General features: G+C 38.3%; 4 protein-coding genes across 7 annotated transcripts; 2 read left to right on the plus strand and 2 right to left on the minus strand.

Moving 5' to 3' along the window:
* Positions 1-1,291: 1,291 nt before the first annotated feature.
* LOC117619746 (zinc finger CCCH domain-containing protein 29) lies at positions 1,292-4,542 on the plus strand. The gene is made up of 2 exons (XM_034349771.1): positions 1,292-1,616; positions 2,102-4,542. The coding sequence occupies exon 2, from the start codon at positions 2,112-2,114 to the stop codon at positions 4,137-4,139; it is 2,028 nt and encodes a 675-aa protein (XP_034205662.1). The 5' UTR covers positions 1,292-1,616; positions 2,102-2,111; the 3' UTR covers positions 4,140-4,542.
* Positions 4,543-6,310: 1,768 nt separating this feature from the next.
* On the plus strand, positions 6,311-8,293 carry LOC117618735 (N-(5'-phosphoribosyl)anthranilate isomerase 1, chloroplastic-like). Its single transcript, XM_034348445.1, has 5 exons — positions 6,311-6,453; positions 6,829-6,894; positions 7,046-7,410; positions 7,494-7,657; positions 7,793-8,293. The coding sequence occupies exons 1-5, from the start codon at positions 6,444-6,446 to the stop codon at positions 8,016-8,018; spliced, it is 831 nt and encodes a 276-aa protein (XP_034204336.1). The 5' UTR covers positions 6,311-6,443; the 3' UTR covers positions 8,019-8,293.
* Positions 8,294-8,760: 467 nt separating this feature from the next.
* On the minus strand, positions 8,761-11,452 carry LOC117617094 (omega-3 fatty acid desaturase, chloroplastic). The gene is made up of 8 exons (XM_034346348.1): positions 10,684-11,452; positions 10,441-10,530; positions 10,261-10,327; positions 10,032-10,124; positions 9,749-9,934; positions 9,552-9,632; positions 9,311-9,448; positions 8,761-9,211 (listed from the first exon to the last, which is right to left on the minus strand). The coding sequence occupies exons 1-8, from the start codon at positions 11,190-11,192 to the stop codon at positions 9,026-9,028; spliced, it is 1,350 nt and encodes a 449-aa protein (XP_034202239.1). The 5' UTR covers positions 11,193-11,452; the 3' UTR covers positions 8,761-9,025.
* Positions 11,453-11,864: 412 nt separating this feature from the next.
* On the minus strand, positions 11,865-19,838 carry LOC117617093 (lethal(2) giant larvae protein homolog SRO77). Of its 4 annotated transcripts, none has more exons than XM_034346343.1 (25): positions 19,519-19,838; positions 19,092-19,207; positions 18,653-18,737; positions 18,479-18,532; positions 18,219-18,310; positions 18,000-18,103; positions 17,798-17,873; positions 16,838-17,297; positions 16,303-16,638; positions 15,887-16,096; positions 15,658-15,756; positions 15,495-15,567; positions 15,168-15,295; positions 14,763-15,057; positions 14,384-14,622; positions 14,181-14,305; positions 13,867-13,984; positions 13,638-13,693; positions 13,429-13,516; positions 13,151-13,343; positions 12,988-13,071; positions 12,815-12,918; positions 12,627-12,689; positions 12,348-12,472; positions 11,865-12,165 (listed from the first exon to the last, which is right to left on the minus strand). In XM_034346343.1, exons 1-24 carry the CDS (start codon positions 19,570-19,572, stop codon positions 12,365-12,367), a joined length of 3,360 nt encoding a protein of 1,119 aa, XP_034202234.1. In that variant the 5' UTR covers positions 19,573-19,838; the 3' UTR covers positions 11,865-12,165; positions 12,348-12,364. The 4 variants fall into 4 exon arrangements, with proteins under 4 accessions (XP_034202234.1, XP_034202235.1, XP_034202237.1 ...); XM_034346344.1 differs by having other exon boundaries at positions 13,151-13,340; positions 19,519-19,837; XM_034346346.1 differs by lacking the exons at positions 18,219-18,310; positions 19,092-19,207; positions 19,519-19,838 and having other exon boundaries at positions 18,653-18,708.
* Positions 19,839-20,760: the final 922 nt, after the last annotated feature.

Consider the following 20,760-nt stretch of genomic DNA (forward strand, 5'->3'; position numbering starts at 1 on the left):
TATATCACGTTTTATTATTTATTATTATAAATATTATATAGGCTGAAAACCTGAAGGTGTGTTTTTTTTTTTTTTACAAACGTCCATAGTGGAAGGCTGAGTCAGAGATTCCAATAATGAAATGGTGTCCCCCACCTCACCTCACCTCAACCTAAAGAAACAAAGAAAGTCTAACCAGAAGAGAAGATAAACGCGCTTTAGCTTGACAGCTTTGAATTTTCGTAATCCCATATTCCTCTTCAGTCACAGTTGGTCCAACCTCTTCTTCTTCATACATTTTATCTCATTTTTCAGTCCCTCAGTCTCTGGTCTCTCAAATGTATACTCTACTCGCTCTTCCTAGTCACTGTTCCTTGCCACAAAAACGACATGAAATTGAAGACTTTACGCAATATGACAAAAGTTGAATCAATGGTCGTGTATTAGTTGCCTTTGTTGGAATGAGCTTCTCTTTAGTCTTTAGACATGCATTTTAGGTTTCTCAGGTATGAAAGTATTATAAATGCATTGTCGTTTACTATTTAGCTTCGCTATATGAATTGCGATAGATCGTTTGGCTAAATATACTACCAACAAGTTCATATCAAGATTTTTGCTATGATGTAGTGTTGTATTGGTCACAACGTTTGACATGATGAAGTCAATATTATATTATTATCATCCTCACAAAGTCATTATGAAAAAATTATCAATTAGATATAATAACAAGTATACTTTTGAGGAATCAATAATTAGAGTATGAATCTTCCCAAAGACACTCAAGTTGTTAAGAAATTCTCCCCACACCACACGAAAAAAGTTTCAAAAAGATATAATAGGTGGTGTCGCATGCCATTAAGCTTTTGAAAAAGTATCTCTTTTAAACGTTAATGCAATTATGCAAAATAAGCAATGAAAAAGTTGTATTATTGTTTTCAAATTTCCCATCTAAAGTAAGATTTTCTTTCATGACCATCTAAAGTAAGATTTCATAATATTAAGAAAACCAAAAAGAGAAAAAGAAAAAGAAAGAATGGAAAAATAGAGTAAACAAGTAAGAAGTATAATAATTTCCTTTTCAAAAGTGATGTTCTCCGAGAGAGGGCAGGAGATTCTAGCAACGTGCACAAGCGCGAAGCAGTTAAGGAAACCATGAAACATGAAACACAAGCACACGTGGCGGACAACTCCACTTGAGGCTTAGCAAATCCTAAGCGAAGGAGGTGTAGGTGAGTGGGCTCAGTCAGTCTATCTTCTTTGCATTTAAGCTGAATTTGGGGTGAATTTGAATTTGAGTTTCATTTAGGAGAAATCCTCCCGCTGATAGGATGGTCATAAAGAAGTGGCCCTCGCTTTGAAGGTTTGACTTTGACCAAATTCCATACAAAGGAGAGGAGAAAGAAGGCGCTGAGAAAGAAGAAAAGTCACACTTTCCTTCCTGCCTTCTTCCTCGAGCCACAGGCACAGCAAGGAAGAATATAAAGCCCCTGCCTCCCTCCTCATACCTCAACCTCCTCACACTCGAGGTCCCCAAACCATTTTGCTCTCTAACAACAAATACTCAACGCTCCTCCAACTCTCTCTCTCTCTCTCTCTCTCTCTCTGCGTGCCTCTGACGACTTATTGACGACTTAAAGGTGAGAAAAAAGCTTCTGGGTTTGATTGTTTGAGTTTCATAGAACCTTAAATTTTGATGCTTTATATATTTTGATTGAATTTTGTGATACCCTTTTGTTTTATATGATTTTTTCAATGGGTCTTTGAAAGATTTCTGGGATTTGAGTTATTTGGGTTAAAGTTTGATACTTTGGATCTGGGGTTTTTAAAAATATTATTATTTCCAAATCAAAGTTTTGTGATGGTTTGTGGAATATGTAAAGCTCGTCTCAATTAAAAACCTATAGTTTTCAAGATGTAGTTTTGGGTTGTTTCCGTGGAGGTGGGTTGAATTGTCTCTCTTGTTCAATTTATGTAAATCTTAGATTCAATAATTATGCAGTTATGGAAGTTCTTATTCATTTATTTATAAATTAGATGAAGTAGACCACTTTACATATAAGCAAGCAGCTGCAGATAGTTTAAATTGAGTGGTATATTGAATTTTTGTTTTATAATGATGCAGGCTTTAGGATATGTGCAAGGGTTCCAAGGATAAGCTTAGCCCCTCCAATTTCACCATGGAAAGCGGATTTCCTAAGCAGAATTCGGTTTTGGTTGAATTGTCTGCCTCAGACAATCTTGATGCTTTCAGAAGCGAAGTCGTAGAGAAAGGTTTCCATGTTGACGAGGCTGGCTTTTGGTATGGTAGAAGAATTGGGTCAAAGAAGATGGGGTTCGAAGAGAGGACGCCGCTTATGATCGCTGCCATGTTCGGTAGCACCAAGGTTTTGAAGTATATTATTCAGTCTGGTAAGGCTGATGTCAATAGGTCTTGTGGTTCAGATAAGGTCACTGCCCTTCACTGTGCCACTGCTGGCGGTTCCACCGCTTCACTTGAGGTTGTCAAGCTCTTGCTTGATGCATCAGCTGATGCTAATTGCGTCAATGCCAATGGGAATAAGCCCATTGACTTGATTGCCCCTGCTTTGAAGTCACCTTGCAGTTCAAGAAGAAAGACCATGGAGATGCTGTTGAAAGGTGATATGTCAGTGATGGAAAGTGATCAGATTGCTAACCAAGAGGGAGACCAACAGAAGTTTCCAAGCCCTCAGCTGTCAAAAGACGGAAGCGAGAAGAAAGAATATCCTATTGATATTTCATTGCCTGATATCAACAATGGGATATATGGTACAGATGAGTTCAGAATGTACACTTTCAAGGTGAAGCCATGCTCGAGGGCCTACTCTCATGACTGGACTGAATGCCCTTTCGTTCATCCAGGTGAGAATGCAAGGAGGAGAGACCCAAGAAAGTACCCATATAGCTGTGTACCCTGCCCTGAGTTCCGCAAAGGGTCATGCCAGAAGGGAGATGTCTGTGAGTATGCTCATGGTGTTTTTGAGTCCTGGCTTCATCCTGCTCAATATCGAACCCGGCTTTGCAAGGATGAAACAGGGTGCACAAGGAAAGTGTGCTTCTTTGCTCACAGACCTGAAGAATTACGCCCAGTGTATGCTTCCACGGGTTCAGCCATGCCTTCACCAAGGTCTATGTCAGTGAGCGCCGCAGATATGGCCAGCCCATTAGCTCTTGGTTCATCACCTATGTCTCAGCCTAACACGTCAACACCGCCCATGTCTCCATTGGCGACCTCTTCATCTCCCAAGAATGGAGCTTTGTGGCAGAACAAAGTTAACCTCACTCCACCTGCCTTGCAGCTTCCAGGCAGCAGGCTAAAGAGTGCTTTGAGTGCCAGAGATTTGGACTTGGAGATGGAATTGCTAGGACTGGATAGTCACGCTAGCCAACAGCAGAAACATCAACATCAACAGCAGCAGCAACAGCAGTTGTGGGATGAGATATCTCGTCTCTCCTCGCCAAAATGCTACAATAACGATTTCAGCAGGATCGGAGAATTGAAGCCAACTAACCTTGACGATGCTTTTGGATCCTTCGATCCTTCTTTATTGTCTCAATTGCAGGGAGTTTCTCTAAAGCCTTCAACACCAACCCAGTTACAATCTTCTGCGCATCAGATTCGCCAAAACATGAACCAACTTCGATCAAGCTACCCAACTAACTTGTCATCCTCTCCGGTGAGGAAGCCCTCCTCATTTGGGCTTGACTCACCTGGGGCTCTTGCAGCAGCAGTTATGAATTCCAGGTCTGCTGCATTTGCACAGAGAAGTCACAGTTTTATTGACCGTGGAGCAATGAGCCATCCTCATGGGCTCACTGCCCCTGCTAATTCTTCCACCATGATGCAGTCTTCAGATTGGGGCTCACCTGGTGGAAAATTGGATTGGGGAATTCAAGGAGATGAGCTGAACAAGCTGAAGAAGTCTGCTTCTTTTGGGTTCCGAAGCAGCAATGCTGGAACACCAGCCACCTTTATGCCATCAGCTGTTGGTGAGCCAGATGTCTCTTGGGTCAATTCCCTGGTTAGAGATGTTTCTTCTGAGAGGCCTGAGCAGAAGTATCATCACCTCAATAAGGGGGTTCATGAAATGCTTCCCCCATGGGCGGAGCAGATGTACATAGAACAGGAGCAGAGGGCATAAGCGACAATTCTGGCTCCTAGCTTCTCCTGAAGAAGTTGATACTTCCGAGTTTTTATTAGTTTTCGATAAAATTATAGTTGTAATTTAAGAAAGGGGAAGCTACACCAAACCGATTCAATTCAATCAAGGCCCTGAAGTTCCGGGCAGGATAAAGGGGGATCAAGTTAGGAGAAATCAGATAGAAGGAAGCTGCTATATTTTTTCATTATATTGTATTTATTTATTTATTTATCTCTCCATCTGGGAGATGTTAATTACTAGTTCTCCACAGAGATGATAAATGCATCAGTGGCAGGAATGTATTCTTATTTAATCTGATCAAATCTTGCAACTCATACGGAAAATGAAAGTTTCTGTGTTGTAAACTTGTAATCTATCAATTAATTCATTTGAAGTTCATCCATGGTTTGTGTTATTTGTTCTGTCAAATTGTTGTGCTCCATCTATGTAGGTCTCTGTTGAACAATTTCCTGATGATCTTTGACATTCTTGCTTCTTTAGATGTTCTTGGTTTTCTTGGTTACTTTGTCCACCGGAGATTCTGATTCATAAAATTCCAAGGATACCTAGATAGTAGATAGTTCATTGCCAATATCAGATTCAAGCCTAGCTCATCTCATCGGGCCAATCCAGCTTAGCTCCAATCGCATTTTAGAGACCAATTAAAGACACTTGCATTTTATACAAGGCTTAATAACTAAAGCGGTTAAAAGCATTTATCTTTACACTCGAACAAGTATTGTGTTCAGTTCCTTCCTTTTTCTTTAAAAAAAAAAAAAGAAGAAAGACACTGCGCTATGAATCATCAATGACTATGTACAACGAGCTATGTTGGTTAGCACAAACATTATCCTAATATCATGTAGGCCAAACAACATAATCAAAAGATTTAATTGGTTGCACTTAAGCACTTTGTCTATTAATGGAAGTTGGGTAGTCTTTTCTGCAACAGAGATGTAGACCATGGTTATGGAAAGCGTTATCAACACATCCTTGCTGGAGTGTCTCAGTGCCAGGAAAGAAAGATGCAGCAATCTGCCTTTGTTTATAATGGAATTGGAAGCAAATGGCGTGTGGGCCCCCAGCTTTTGACGTTTGTCCTTGCAAAGAAGCTTTTGGGTTTTCTGGTCCAGCCGCCCATGAGTTTTTTTTCTCAACCAAACAAAAATAAAGTGTCCCAAAGTCCAATAAATGAAGCTTCCTCCAACTTTTCTTCATAGTGAGGTAGTACTAGGAAGGAGGATGAGAGACGCCCACTTCTTTTTTGTTTTATTGTTTTCTTTTTATAAATTCCTCAATTTTATTTTATAATGAAAAACGCTTTAAGTATTATCTTAAAGAAAAAAAAAAAATCCTGAATCCAACTGTTATTCCACCCAACATTAAACATTTGATAATAAACAGCTCTTTTATAGTTTGATTTTCAATGTGTTTTTCACTAATAGTAACCAGTTGCTATGAGTAATCATGTTTTTTTTTAATTATAAAAAATACAAATAATAGTATAAACTATAAGGAGATGAGGTTTATCACACACTATAAAAATGTCACAATAATTCGAACTGGAGACCAGTGGTTTGTAAGACAATGTCATTTTTCACTGGGCTAGACCCCATTGGTCCTTCTCCCTAAACCATGTATTTTTGTTTTTTGAGAATAACTTTGCCTGTATTTTTTTATTTTTATTTTTCCTTTCTCCTAGTACAAGTGATAGTTTAACCTATAGGGGGAGGAGGGGGTTTCTTTCACACACATAACTAAAATGTAATGGGGGTTCGAACCTAATAACCTTTATTTTCTTATAAAGAAGGACAATTCATACACACTACACAGATATTATAACTTGAACTCACAACCTTTCATGAAATAACAATTATTCTAAACCACTAAACTAGTGGTTGTAACCTGTATTCTTTTAATAATGCTCGAGAAGAACAACTTTCAAATTGCATTATGCCAAAACTCTTAAAATATTAGGCCGGCCGAAACAGAATTAATTTTTTTTAAAAAAATAAAAGGACTTGTGGGTTTCGGGTCAAAAATTACAAGCTCATTGTGTTGGGTTGATGAAAACTAAATTTTGGGCCACAATTGTAGTCATCCGGCCCACACCTCACGCTTTCCGTTTTTGGCTACCAACCCCCAACCCAACCCATTAAAAAAACTAAAAGAGTAGCCTTATTGCCGCTTTGCACAAGCGTCGTGCCCTTCGTACGGAACTTTGCACAAACTGGTTGGAGGTTCGCTTCGCTGCGTTTCAACGTTGTTCCTGTGTACATTTCTTCGCTATTTGTGGGAGAAAATATGCTTACAGGTTTGCCTTTTGATTCTGCGTATGTGATTAGTAGAAGTGCTTTCAAACTGTTCGGCGAATTGCCCCAAAGAGATGCTTTTGTGAATGTGAAAATGAGTATGATGTTGTATGTTTTTCTGACAGAAGACATTGTGAATAAGTTTGGTTGATATGTATAGATTTTGTAGATTTTGAAGCAAAGCATTGTTTCTTACATTGAAGTCGAGATTGGTTTTGTTAAATGATTGTAGAAGATTGGGATTCATGGAGAAGATCAATTCTTTGCCACCATCATTTCAATTAAATAATTTCATACATTGTGTGTAATCCAGTGGAAATATGAAACATTCTTGGCATTGGATTATTGAGTTTTATTATTATTTTCTTTGTTTTCAGGATTAACTACTGGAAGCCACTTTCAGCCTGACGTAGTCAGAATCTGCCACACAAGGCAAATTCCTGGTATTTCGACTAAAATTATCATTAGACTAGAGCTTATGTTAACTCAATCCTGTGTTTGTTTGCATGACATATCCAAGATGAGTAGATGTTAATCTAAATCATTCCCCCTACACTAGATTAAACATTTCGAAACGTTGTTATGTATTTGTAGGTTTAAAACAGGACCCATTGTGCTTTTCAAGTGCCAAATTGCATAGAAAGAAAACGATTACTTGCAGAGCTATCAAGGCAGAAGATGTCTGCTATAAGCCCGAGGAACGTAAAAAGAATGGACCTTTGGTTAAGATGTGTGGCATTACATCTGCTAGAGATGCAGCTATGGCAGCAGAAGCTGGTGCTGATTTTATTGGGATGATCATTTGGCCCAACTCTAAACGCTCTGTTTCACTATCTGTTGCCAAGGAGATTTCAAGAGTTGCAAGAGATTATGGGGCACAGCCCGTTGGGGTGTTTGTGGATGATGATGCAGACACAATATTAAGAGCCGCTGATGCATCAGACCTTGAACTTGTTCAGGTATAAACATTTTGTCTCGTGATTAGCTTGCACATGCTGCATTGTAAGTAACAAAAAACTGTAATGCTTTTGTGGTTCTGCAGCTTCATGGAGATGGTTCCCGAGCAGCTTTTCCAGTATTAGCCCAAGATCACCGTATAATATACGTTCTTCATGCTAATGAAGATGGAACTCTTCTTAACCAGATTTCTGCTGAGCAATGTTCTCTGGTTGATTGGGTTCTTGTAGATAGTGCAAAGGGTGGTAGGTAAGGAAATTTAATTCGTAAACATCGTCTTCTTTTATGCATGTCAATTCATATTAGCAATTGTCTGAATGACAGTTTAAATGTATAATATCATATAAACTTGTTTTGATTCACTTCACTCTGAAATGCCTGCAGCGGTAAGGGATTCGATTGGAGCCAGTTTAAGCTACCAAATATTAGAAGCAAACATGGGTGGCTCTTGGCAGGAGGGATAAAGCCTGAGAATGCTTGTGAGGCTCTTTCTACCCTCAAACCTCAAGGAATTGATGTTAGCAGTGGCATTTGCGGCCCGGATGGCATCCAGAAGGACGAATTACGAATATCTTCCTTCATGAGTGCAATACATTCAGTAAACTACTGACTGAATCTGAGAGGAAATGGTTCAAATTTTCAAGACTCAATCAGCTTGATATAAATCTGTTACTATGGGGTTCATGGTATCCATTTAATTTGTTATGTAAGGGCAACGTTTTGGGCCTTCTGTATTGTTTGTTGAGAAGATATCAAATAAAGAGAGAAAAAAAGAGAGAGGACCAAAATGCAAGTGGTCTGATAATATTGTTCTTTTTTGATTGGTTAAGCATTGTGGCTCGTTCTTGGTACCAAAAAATAAGAATTACAGGTGGTTGTTTTCTATTGGACACACTTTGTCAATTATTTCAACTCTGCGTTACCTTTATCCACTAAAAACAAGCAGTGCAATTAAAGCTGCTTATGAAGCAGTCGAATTCAATTGGCCAACTGATGGTGGGATGAAACTAGGGCTAATTGACAAAATGTATTGCCGTTTTTTCTCTTCACGTAGAAACATCAAACACCTGTAATTACCATAATGTTTACAAAATTTGGACTGGCCACTTTTCAGAAAGGAAATACAATGACTTTGGTTCTAGGAAAGTGGTCCCCTCCCCGGTGTTTCTCTTTGGAGATGTGGCACAGGCACGACTTCAAAATCCATAGAGTCTAAATGCTATCTTCTCTTTTGGATCAAAATATCTAAACATTATCATTCCTTGCAGCCCAACTAGCCACAAAAACGTATGGATGCACACCTCACACGAGAGAGAGAGAGAGAGAGAGAGAGAGAGAGAGAGAGAGAGAGAGAGAGAGAGAGGTTTTTCTTTCAGAACTAAATCATATACTTTCACTATAAATGCCCGCGTTACAATTTAACAGCCTGCAATTATGCATGCGAGGTACCTCTTATCCTAATACAGGGTGAGGAAAGAATGGCTGCCCATACAGTATTAATACAAAGCTGGAAAATTGTTGGTAGTTAAAAACAACTGGTCACAAAGAAGTTAAAAAGCTTTGGTACGCTTCAATTGTTGTGCCTGAAAACTTCAACTTCACAACAACTTGGCAACTTCATTCTGATGTCACAGACCCAGCAAGTTTCTTATCAGTTTGATAATATACAACATCCCCAGTATCACTGACGTAATGATCACGTTTCATGCTTCTTATAAGAACTCCCAATAAGTGAAGTGGGAGAGGCCCAGATTTCTTTGGCTCTCTGTAGTACTTCCCAAGCACAGGCTTAGCTGCCTCCGTCTGAAACGATTAATATGAACAAGAACCAAATGAAAATGGTGTACAGAATTGAATTGATATTTTTCAGCTAAATGGTGTTTAGGCATAAGTGGTACTCACTGCTTCTACTAAGTTATAGTGTGGAATTTGAGGGAACAGGTGATGTATGACATGGGTTCCAATGTCATGATGGATGTTGTTGATCAATCCGTAGTCTCGATCGAGGGTTGTCAATCCTCCTCTTAGATAACTCCATTCCTGTTTGATAAACGCAGAACCAAACATTAGCCTTATACAGTTCAATAAGTGCTAAAGCATTGACATTTCTTGTATTGTATAGGTGATAAGTTGAACACTTTACCTTTCCACGATACCATGGGAGTTTGTCCTCATGGCCATGGTGATGCAAGTAAGTGACCAAGTCCAACCACATGACGAACAACTGCATTTGAACGCAAATCCAAAGAAATAAATGTGAGAATGAAGTCCTATTGGTATAGATTTTGGTTTTCTGCCAATGATGTAGAAGCACATCAAGCATAAAGAAATAGAACATACCCAGTATGGAACGCCATAGAGCTTAAGCATTTGGACAGGACCCATTACGAAAGACAGACCGACTAGCAGCGCAGCCATTGCTGTCCAACAGGCAGTGGAGGTAATGATATCTTTCCTTTCATTTGGGACAAACAAGTCGCTGTTTGGATCAAAATGAGAGCCACTCTTTCCGGGACTTCGACCCCACTGTGATTGAAATCAGCATCATGTACCGAATCAGAAAAATAAATCCCCAAGCTCATTAAATTATGTAAATAACTAAGAAGCAAGACAGAAGGCTCACCAGATAGAAAGGGTAAGCAAGCATAGGGAATGGCAAGGTGAACCTCAACATCTGAGTAGCCTTATCCAAAGTCTTGTAAACTTTCTCAGATAACTGCAAAATCAGATGATGGATATGACTAATTCAATGACTGAATGACTGAAAAGAGAAAACTTATATTTTCTTCAAGGTGACCAATTTGCTGTCCCCATTAAAAAAAACAGGGAGATAACCATGAATAGAAACTCACCGGATGCCAAGACTCATCATTTTCGACATGTCCATGGTTCTGATGATGAGTTCTGTGACTTATTCTCCTGTGATAGTAATCGCACGTATTATTATGTTAGATAATATGTTTAAAATTGTATATTGTCTCAAAAACAGGATAGCTTATTCAGGAGTGAACAGGATTTTCAGAAATACTAACCATCCATGGTATGGGACAAGGATTGAAGAATGAAGTAAATGACCCACCACGCTATTTAACTTTGGGTTATTAGAGAAACTTCCATGACCACTGCACAAACAAAACAACAAACAATTCACATCAATTAGCTTATCGAAAACTGCCAACAATTCCATGACCAAGGAAGAAGCCAAATCCTCAATAACAAAAAAGGTTTGAAAATTGGCAATTCAATATATTATAGAGGAAATCAGCTTTATTTACCAGTCATGGCCAAGAACAAAGAGAGCCCAGAACATGGTCCCCTGAGCAAACCAGTAAAGAGGCCAAACAACCCAATTGTTAAAGTAGGCTGCAACAGCCGCCAACCCAAGAACCACAGCAACATCTCTCACAACGTAGCTCATGGATCTCCAGGGGTCTTTAACCCACAAATGCTTTGGAATGGCTGCTCTAATATCAGCCAAATTAAAAGGAGGTGGAGCACCAGGGTCGAAATCACTACCATCTTCAACCCCATTGACACTCACTCTTCCATTATCTCCTCCATCCACAGATGGAACCCTCAATGGAGCACTCACATTCAGTGCCCAATTTGTCCCTCGAATCCCATTCGAGGCCCTCAAAGAAGAGCCAAAAATCTTGCTTTTGCAGACTGGTAATGGCCTAGCATTGGCAAAAATGGCGGTCTTTGATGTTAGGCCGTTCCTGGCTTGAGGGTAGACTCTAGGGAGTGGTTTTAGGCCACATTCTGAGAGAACCCAACTTGCCATGAGACCCAGATGCAGCAAATACAAAAAAGATTTGAGCTTTGGGTGTCTCAAGATATTATGAAGCTGTGAACTAGGTGACCATAAAAAGAAAAGAGAGAATGAGGAGATAACACAAGGGCCTCTCTCCTCCACGTCCAACAACTTGGGCTTCTTGTTGTTTGTCCTCTCTCTATCGTATTTTGCAACCGTTCCTCTCTCCGCTGCTAAATGATAAAGCCTTTGCCTAGCTCAGTTAGTTTGAAGACTTTGATTTGTTTATATATGGATCTTGGTGCGCGTAGAAGAGAAATAAAATAAAATAAAATAAAAGCAACTTTCAATTGCAGCCAAAAGAAACAAAGTTCAATTAGACCATGTAACTATGGTTAGCGGGTCCAACCAAATGCAAAATTAGGCGGGTACGGACATGGTCAAATTCTGTGTTTTTCTTTTGCTCTCTGTCAAAGTCGTTGTTGGGCTTGCATTGTACCATTGAAAGTCAATCAACTTTCAGGGTTGGTAATTTTTTTTTTTCCTGGTAATTATTTTGGTTTTCATTTTTCACCTCAGGTCGGCTTCATCAGATTGGCTCCAGTTAATTTTTCTTTCCCTTTTATTTCACAGGCCTAACTATTGAAGCACAAGTTTTTTGTTTTGTTTTTTAAACTGTTGATTGGACTGTGACCCATGAGATGAAAAACAGAAAAGAAATTGACTTTACAACAATATGAACATTGGTTGCCTGATATTTTTGGGGAAAAGGTTTTTATGGCGGGGACACCGACCCAATTTTTCACATGGTGGCTTCAGTCAACCAACCGTCCTAATCTACTTCTGTTCTGTTCAGTGAGAAAAACATGGATGATGGACCCAAATGCCGACCAAATCAATCTTGGAAACCAAATGGTTCAATTCAGCCGCACGTGGTCCATGCAATTGTTCTCTATGAATTTCTCCCACTTGTTGAGTCGTTACTCGTTTTGGTCGGAAGAATCTGATCAATCAAAGACCAGAAGAGTGAGTATTTCATTCAAGAAAACCAAACCAAATCAAACCCAAATATTTAAGGAAGCTAGTTTGGTAAGCATAAAGAATGTTAGCAAAAACATAAATGAAATGCACAGTAGATACTTCAAGAAAGGCCACTTATGGACAGGACACGCTCATTTGGGGTACCTTTCTTTTAAATGACACTAAATGTGCCACCATTTACGATTTTCCATTCTCTTGGCGAGTTCTTTTGCCATTGATGCGAAGTCCTCTGCCCCGCTTCGCAGTTCTTCTGAGTTTTGGCTGAGCTTCTGATACATGCAAACAAGACACGCTCATCAGCAGATGAATCATGACCTGCTTAGTGTTAGAAAATAAACTACACAATGCACAAATTCTGAATGTATTGATATGGAATATGAATGCATCGTATGATCTCAGACATCAAACAATAAAAAATCAGACCTCAAGTTTCTCTTGACGTTCTGCAAGCTTATCTCTTGCATGTGCTGCCGCTGCAGCGACATCCTGTAACCACCGGCCATGTCAGTCAAATCTCCATTACAAATACTGAGTCTCTTCAGGTTAAGCGTTTACAAGGGATATTCACTATTTAATTAATTTTTTCTTTTATGGAAAATTTCGTGAATTACCCCAGTATCTCTGTATTTAGCCTTGATTTCTTCAGCTGTCCTCATTTTTGGTTTTGTGTCACTAGTTGCGCCTTCAAATAATCTCGCCTTCTCTGTTCCCTTGTCTGTGAAGTAAACATGGGAACATCAAGAGCACTCAGAATTCGTCGACCTAGAAAACAAAATATATTTACCTTTCTTTTCATTCTTGTTCTTTTCGAATGAAGATGAAGATGAGATAGCAACAGGTGCAACAGGTTCATTAATTACAAGATCATCTGCACCAAAACATTTAGATTACAATCAAAATGAGAAGGGAGGTAGACGGAAGGATGATTGAAACAAAAGATAGTTAACCTATATTAAGCTCCAGAATTTTTTGGTCATCCTTCACAGCTGTGGAAGGTTTCAAGAATGGAGGACTTGAAAATAAGTTCTCTAAAGTTTGACAAAAGTTCTCATGATTTGCAGTTGCGTCCATGCTTTGCTCCATTTTACCAGCTTTTAAACCCTTAATGATACCACCTAAAATCCCAGGGACACTAACCTGCTAAACATGTTCAGGTTCAGCAAGCAAAATAAATAAATAAATAAATCAAAGAATGACAATGGAGTTTGAAATAACACACTGCAACCTGTTTCTGGTTAAGAGATAAACTGGCGATGACATCTGTAGCAGCTGCAATCACTTTATCATGAAGACAAGGCAATGACCCCGGAATCCTAAGCCAGCCAAAAATCCATTAGAAGGTTTGATTTGTATGTGTTTTGACTTGTCAATGAAATTATTTAAAGTTTAGTGACCGTGCATGCACACAACACAGAGAGGGAGGGAGGGAGAGACCTGAATTCATTTTCATCGGACAAAAGAGATAGAAAAGCTAATTCACACCCATTTACCTAAAATGATAAAAAAGAAATTTGAAGGTTAGAGAGTGCAACACAAAGCTACAACTTGAAGGTGCATAATACAAGTACGTCTACCGCTAGGAGACTGGTTGCTTTCTGAATCTGTTAAAGATTTGGGAGACAAAATAACACATGCATATACAAAATGAAGAAAGAAAACTGACCAGAATAATTTGCCCATGATCAGAGGAACATATTGTCTTGTCCATGTTGGTCTTGAAGTTCCATCTTAGAATTGACATTAATGACAATTCTCCCACCACTTCAAGATTTGGCAAAGACCTGTTCAAAGGATGGCCTCATTTTCCATTGAACAACTATTACTACTTGAATCATTTATGATACAATTTGGTTCAAATAAAATGATCAAACAAATTGGTGCCAAATGCATAAAATTTCCCCACATAGCATATTTATTCAGTGATCAAAATGAATATATCACAGCAAAAATCAGAGAAAAAAGTGTGATGTGTTCCACCTTATTTCAAAGACTCCTGTTTGATAGAATACAATCAGTCCACCATCTTTCCCATCTTTCTTGAAGACTGTAGTCCAACAACATGGTTTTACAAGATCGACCTCTTGAGTGGAGTTACCGTCACCCTAGAATTAAGGGTGTTTCACTTATTAGTAAAGAGAGATATGGAAATGTTCAAAATCAAAATTATAACATAAAGGCACCTCAAGAACAGACTTCAATGAGCACAACTGTAATGTGTTCTCACAACAAAGTAAAACAGATACGTTCAATAATCTCTGCGCAAAATATGCAGTTTCTGTGGAGGTGTCCGGTTCAATATCAAGCTGTGTACTTCCAGAGTCAGCACTGGTTTGTGCACGATCGCTTTTTGCTTCATTCCTTGGAGATACTTCCAACGAATGTTTTTCACTCGACACATCGCATAAAACATCGCCATCCTCTGCATACATACAGTTCTCAGAAAGCCAAATCTACGTTTTTCTTCTAGCATAACACCCCCTCCCCAAAAAAAGAAAAAAGAACTAAACAAACAGAACAAAAACAGAAGCAAAATCTTATGTTTCAATTGAGAATGCTCACCAATAATGTGCATTGAAACCGCAGTAGACTCCTTTTGTGAATGCATTGGCCAAGAGCTAATCATATTGCCAGAGGAACTGTCAATAACAACAATATGTCCATTTCTGGTCATAATGAATGTCAATCCATTTCCTGGATCACCCAAATTCTTGGACTCAGAGTCCTCTGGACTCTGTAATGAGCTACTAGTATCTGAAAATGATTTCATAGCCAGACAGATCACTGGGGAACTTGAGTTGGATACGCTGTCTGTAAGAAACAAAACTGACAATGTACTAATATCAAGCATGGCAACCTGTATTATGAAATCGAAAAAATGAATCCTTGAAGTTTATTAATTTGCAATTAACATCTGAATCTAAGAACACAACTGTAGAATAATAAAATTTAAAAGATGGTTCTCACCCGGCCACATTCAAATCCCACAGCAAGTCTGCCTCCAAAATTTGCAAATTGTAGGATGCATATAGGAGAATCAAGAATAGAAAACACGGCCATGCACTGAGGCCCCTTCCCTTGTTGTAAATCATGTACTGAAACCAACACGCTCTTATTAGAAAAATGAAACTGCTACATAAAATTTAAAACCAGTGAGGTACACCAACACCTTGCATCCTGCTTTGTGTGCGCAATTGACGTCAAGAAAATCTATACATATAAAAGCTTTCTGCCATTTAAAAGGAATATCTAGAGACATCTGTATGCAGTTAATAAGTATGTATGTAGCCCAACCTTCCTTCTCAGTTGTTGTCACAAAGTGCAATCTTGTCCCGTCTGAACCCCCTATGATCTTATACAGACGAACCTACATAAATTCAAACAAGAATAAAATAAATGAAGTATCAAATCATGATTACCTAAGGGAAAGGCATCAACGAGGTCAAGTAACTCTTACCAGACCACATTCATCACCAACAGCTAATCGTAAAGAAACAGAACAAAAATCCAATGCTGATACTGTTGCACTTGCAACCGTAGATCTGATGCCTTTTACCTTCATTCACATTAAACAAGATAAATTGAATTTCTTAAGTTTATTCTCAAGTACACCGTTGAATGATAACAAGTAATATTAACATATAAATGTCTATGAGGACTACCAAAGTTTGTGACAGCATACACACCTCAGATCCTAGAACACAGATAAGTGACAGAGCTGGATATGTGGCATCCCATATTCGAACTGATCCATCTTGGTATCCTGCTACATATACTCTCTCAACATGATAATTTTCAGCATCATTAAGCTGGCTGGGAACACCACCAGTCAAAGGCCACTTTGTACCGCTAGTCGTTGAAGTGTCCTCCGCATTAATCTTTCCAACTAAGATTTGCTTAATGACCAAAGACATAAAAAGTTAATAAATGCAGCAAACAGGAAAATAAAAAGGAGTTGAATTTTGATCAGAAACTCAAGCATATATACCACTTGAAGTTTTCCATCTGAGACAATCTCATTAAACTTAAAAGCCTAGGTTACTAGATGGTTGATGGCAGTAGTCAAATACAACGTATAGCTTGTGATACAAAGGTGCAGTACCTCAGACACAGCTGATGAGCATTCCTTATCTGTATTCACCAGAGCAAGCTTTGCCACTGTCATGTATGGCTCAATAGTGGGTATGAACATAGGATACTGCACTGCTGGAACAGCAGTCTTTTCCTGTTCTTCAGACATTAAAGCAGACAAGCAAGCCTTGTCATAGACTTGCAGTTGTCCCTGATTTGTCAAAATGACTAGCAACGTGTTGCTACTCTCCATTGCAGCAGCAGTTGGTAATAAAGCCATATCTGCGAATGAACCATTAAGTGTAAGGTCTGTACGGCTTATGCATTTCAGACTTTCTATTCCTGAAGACCAATCAAGGCTTAGAACCTGTGAATGAGAGAAGACAAATTAATGCAAGTCGAGCCACCAAACGAGGTCTTAATAGTTTAGTATTGCAAAGGGTTGAAATTAGTATGTCTTTAACTAATGCGATTCAACTACTAAAGCACTATCCTTTTTGAGGCCTTAAGAACAACATATACATGACTAAAAAATGTAGAAATGCTCATCTGAATTCAAATCATACCGTCAGAACTTCTTGAGACCCAATTTCATCACCACCATAGACAAAGAGTTGGCCCCTATGATGTTTATGTAACATATTTGCAGACCAGTGCAAAACAATTACGGGGAGTCTTCTATCACCTGATGATAACTGAAGCTTTGCAACATTGTTATCTGATTCTTCAGATTTCTGATCCTTGGTAGAGGCAGCAGTTGATAAGTCCCAAAACATTATATCACCATCTACATAGCCAACGGCAAGAATTGACCCATTATCAGATACCCAACAAAGAGAGCTTATCTCTTTCTCCACCTGTTTGCTTTCTTCTGTAGCATCAGAAAGCTCATTTCTTGTGTCTTTTGGAGAACTAGTGACTGTTTTTTCCTTCACTTTTAGGTCCTTGGAACCTCTAACAAGAACAACTCGATCTTCTGAAGCATCCCAGAGAATGATCAACCCATTTTCATATGCAACCAGCAGCCTGCAAAAGGACCCATTCTTCAAAATCATTAAGTAGCACAAATAACAAAAAGAATATGAAATGACATATCTTGTTTTATTTATGAATCCATCTTTAATCAATGTGAATGGTAACATGTATGCAGGTGCATATTCATATATGGTCATAGCTTGTATATGCATGTGCATATATATGTTTGTGTGTGCCAACATATATGTTCAACTTAGGAACTAGTTTAAACATCTCTTGCTATTTGAATTACTTAGCCAATAGTCAATCGTGCCCAAAATCTGATGAATGTCAAAGAGAGTCCATGACTACTCATAAAACACTAAATTAACAACTATACGCCTAATCTGGCCGTCCAGCCCATCATGTCAATACGCTTTAGATCCAGAGAATTATAATCTTAAAAATCAACCAAGTTTTGCCACTAGTAGAAAAACGTATGACAACCAAATGCATGCTTTGAAATGAAAAACCAGGATCTAGGCATAGCATTTTCACACGATTTATCTTGCCTGTTTCCCAAAGAATTGGGTTGATGGAGAACTCCAACAACAGAAAGATGATCGGGCAATGACATTCCAGCTGCTTCTGCAAAATCAGAAAATAATTGAGCATTAGAATGTAGTGGAGATTATATGACCACAGAAACACCCCAGGGCGTCTGCATTACAACAAAATATGGCATCAGCTAATTACAAGAACCTTGGCAATTACCAGCTATGAAATTCACAGTAATATAATATGGCAATAACTTAATTTTCCCATCTTCAACATCATACTTCAGAACAGAGACGATTGCATATTCGCTTCCAATGTACCTGGCAGTAATGATAGTATAATGTTACATTCCGTTGTCACGTTTTAACTTGCATTTGCAACCAATGAATGTCAACCAAAGATGTAGTACAGAAATAAATTTTACAAGTGCTGTACATGTAATTGGTGCCATAAATAACAGAGAAAGCAGTTATATTGCATTCCCACTGTAAAGAAGAAGCTATGCGCCTCTGTTCCAAATCCCAAACCTGCCAACATCAATAACCTATTAAACCAATCTACATTGTTACTATATAAATACAGTAAACACAACATTAAAGATAAGGATCAAGATGAAAAACTCTATGAATTGGATGTGCCTAGTAGCAGATGTAGTTTTTAATTTCAAGTTTGGATGGCTTAAGAAAAAAGAATACCTGAATTTCATTTTCACTTGAGACACTGGCTAGAAAACCTTGATTTTGTAAGAACTGAAAAAATACACAATCTACCAACTTGTTAGAGGAACAAAAAACAAGGAAAATTTCTGTCAAACTATACACAGATCAGGTCGACTTATGAGATTCCGGAAACATTCTGAACTTACTGACCTCTAAATTTTTAAAAGGCAACGGCTTCGGTGATGTAAGAAGCTCTTGGATGTTATCACCACCTATCACTTTTATCCTACCATCCCTGCATTCAGGGCAGAATAAAGTCAATTTCAAGTTAAGAAACTCCAACCTTTTGCATATAATGCCCACTTGTTAACTTTGCGTGACAATGCGCATACTGAGAGCTTCTGTTAAATTGGGAAATCAGCCTAATGATCTTCCACTATTTTGAAGAAATGACACTTATGCACCACAAAATTTGGCTTTTGAATTTGAGCAGGAAAATTTGGAGGCCTCAGGAGAATAGGTATAAAGTGAAGAAAATATACATCAACAACTGAAGTAATGAGAATCTCGTGACAAGTATAATACACATAGAACATCTATAACATAGAAAATACACATTATCTATAACATGATAGTTGTGAAAACTCACAGTGTTCCAATTGCCAACAGGCTTTGTGTGCGATCAAGTGCGAGAATGGATGCAGTGGATGGTATCCCATAGTGAACCGTGACGCGCGGATCCAAATCCGCTTGTCTGACCCTTGTCTGAAGCACATTATGCCAATAAAGAATATCAGAAAATGTTTCAGCTCAACAATTTCAATACACTTATACACAATCAATTTGATCAACAGTGAGCTCTCTGTTTCTCCTTCAAATTTTTTCCTTTTTCAGTGGTGAAAACTTAAAATTCAGTTAGTATTCAAATTCGATCAGCGTCCATTGTAGCGCGTCAATGATTTTCACACCAAAACAATCAAAGATAAATTCAATCAATTTTTAACAAAATGAAATGCGATTAAGAAAAAATAAAACTCAAAAACAAATTAGCAATGAAAAAGCAATGGAGAGAGTACCCGAGGATGTGAAGCTGCTTGTGGCGATGACTTGTTGAAGAGCTTAGCGAACATAGTGATTCAACGACGAGGTTTGGTGGAGCCTCAGCTGTTTGTATTTCTTCCTCTGTTTTGCTTAACGAAAAAAATAAAAATAAAAAATAAAAGTTTTGGGTTCGGTTTCTTGGTTTCAGGCGTGGTACGGACCCGCGATGATGGCGCGTCAATCATCGCCACGTAGAGGATGTTTATAGGACGGTGGAGGAGGGTTCGCTGACCGTCGGATGCTTTAAGATTCTTGCTTGATTGATTTCAGATGAAGGCGTTTGCACGACTCTGTCTGCCGCGCACTCTAATAATTTATGAGTAAGTCATGCTCATGCTTAAGCTTTGTTCACCAAATAATATGATGAATTTCATCTATTTTAAAACTTAGGATTACGCAAATGCAAGTACGACAGATTTTTTGTACAATTCCTAATTAGTATGAACGCATTTAGATCAACATGCTTACTCTTTTTTATTATAGTATAATATAATCAATAATTCAATAAGAGGATATTGTATCCACGTCATTTGTTGATTGTATGGCTTCAAATTCAAAATGTCGGGAAAAGATTAATTGTACGAGGAAAACTGAAAGAGACAAAACCAAAACTTGATGAATATAATGGGGGCCAAACTTTAAATTAAAGTGCCAATAATGTGATTGCTGAGGGATTCGAGATTAGCATAATATCTCAACTAATAATATAATGATAAGTGAGAATTTTTCCGCATGTCATTGCGTTATTAATCTAATATATCAAAAAATGTTATTCTCCTCACATGAAAGTCTATAAGATTAGACTCATAAACATAAGCCAACTGGGGCTAGCTACATCCAAGAAGCAAAACCAACTGCTTCTCACTTTCTTTCCTGTATAGTCCGAAGAAAGATAAAAACACATAGCAACAACTTTTTAAAATAAAGGGTTAATTCTTGGTTTTTGAGTTGATTACATGAGCATGTCTCAAAGTATATCTACCTTCTTTAAAAACATGCTGATTACTTAATGAAAACTACACGTAATTTAGAAGTATATCTCCTACTTTTTATTTTATTTTATGGATAAACAAAACCTAAATGGCACCCCATGCGACCTGCCACCAGCAGAGGGAGGCACAACTTCCCTCACAACAAGGCAGCAGATTGCCATTACACCTGCAAAAGTTACGAATTTTTTGGGTTTACCAAATATATAATAACAAGAATATACATAT

Source organism: Prunus dulcis, chromosome 2, assembly GCF_902201215.1.
Source record: "Prunus dulcis chromosome 2, ALMONDv2, whole genome shotgun sequence".
Taxonomy (NCBI): Eukaryota; Viridiplantae; Streptophyta; class Magnoliopsida; order Rosales; family Rosaceae; genus Prunus; species Prunus dulcis.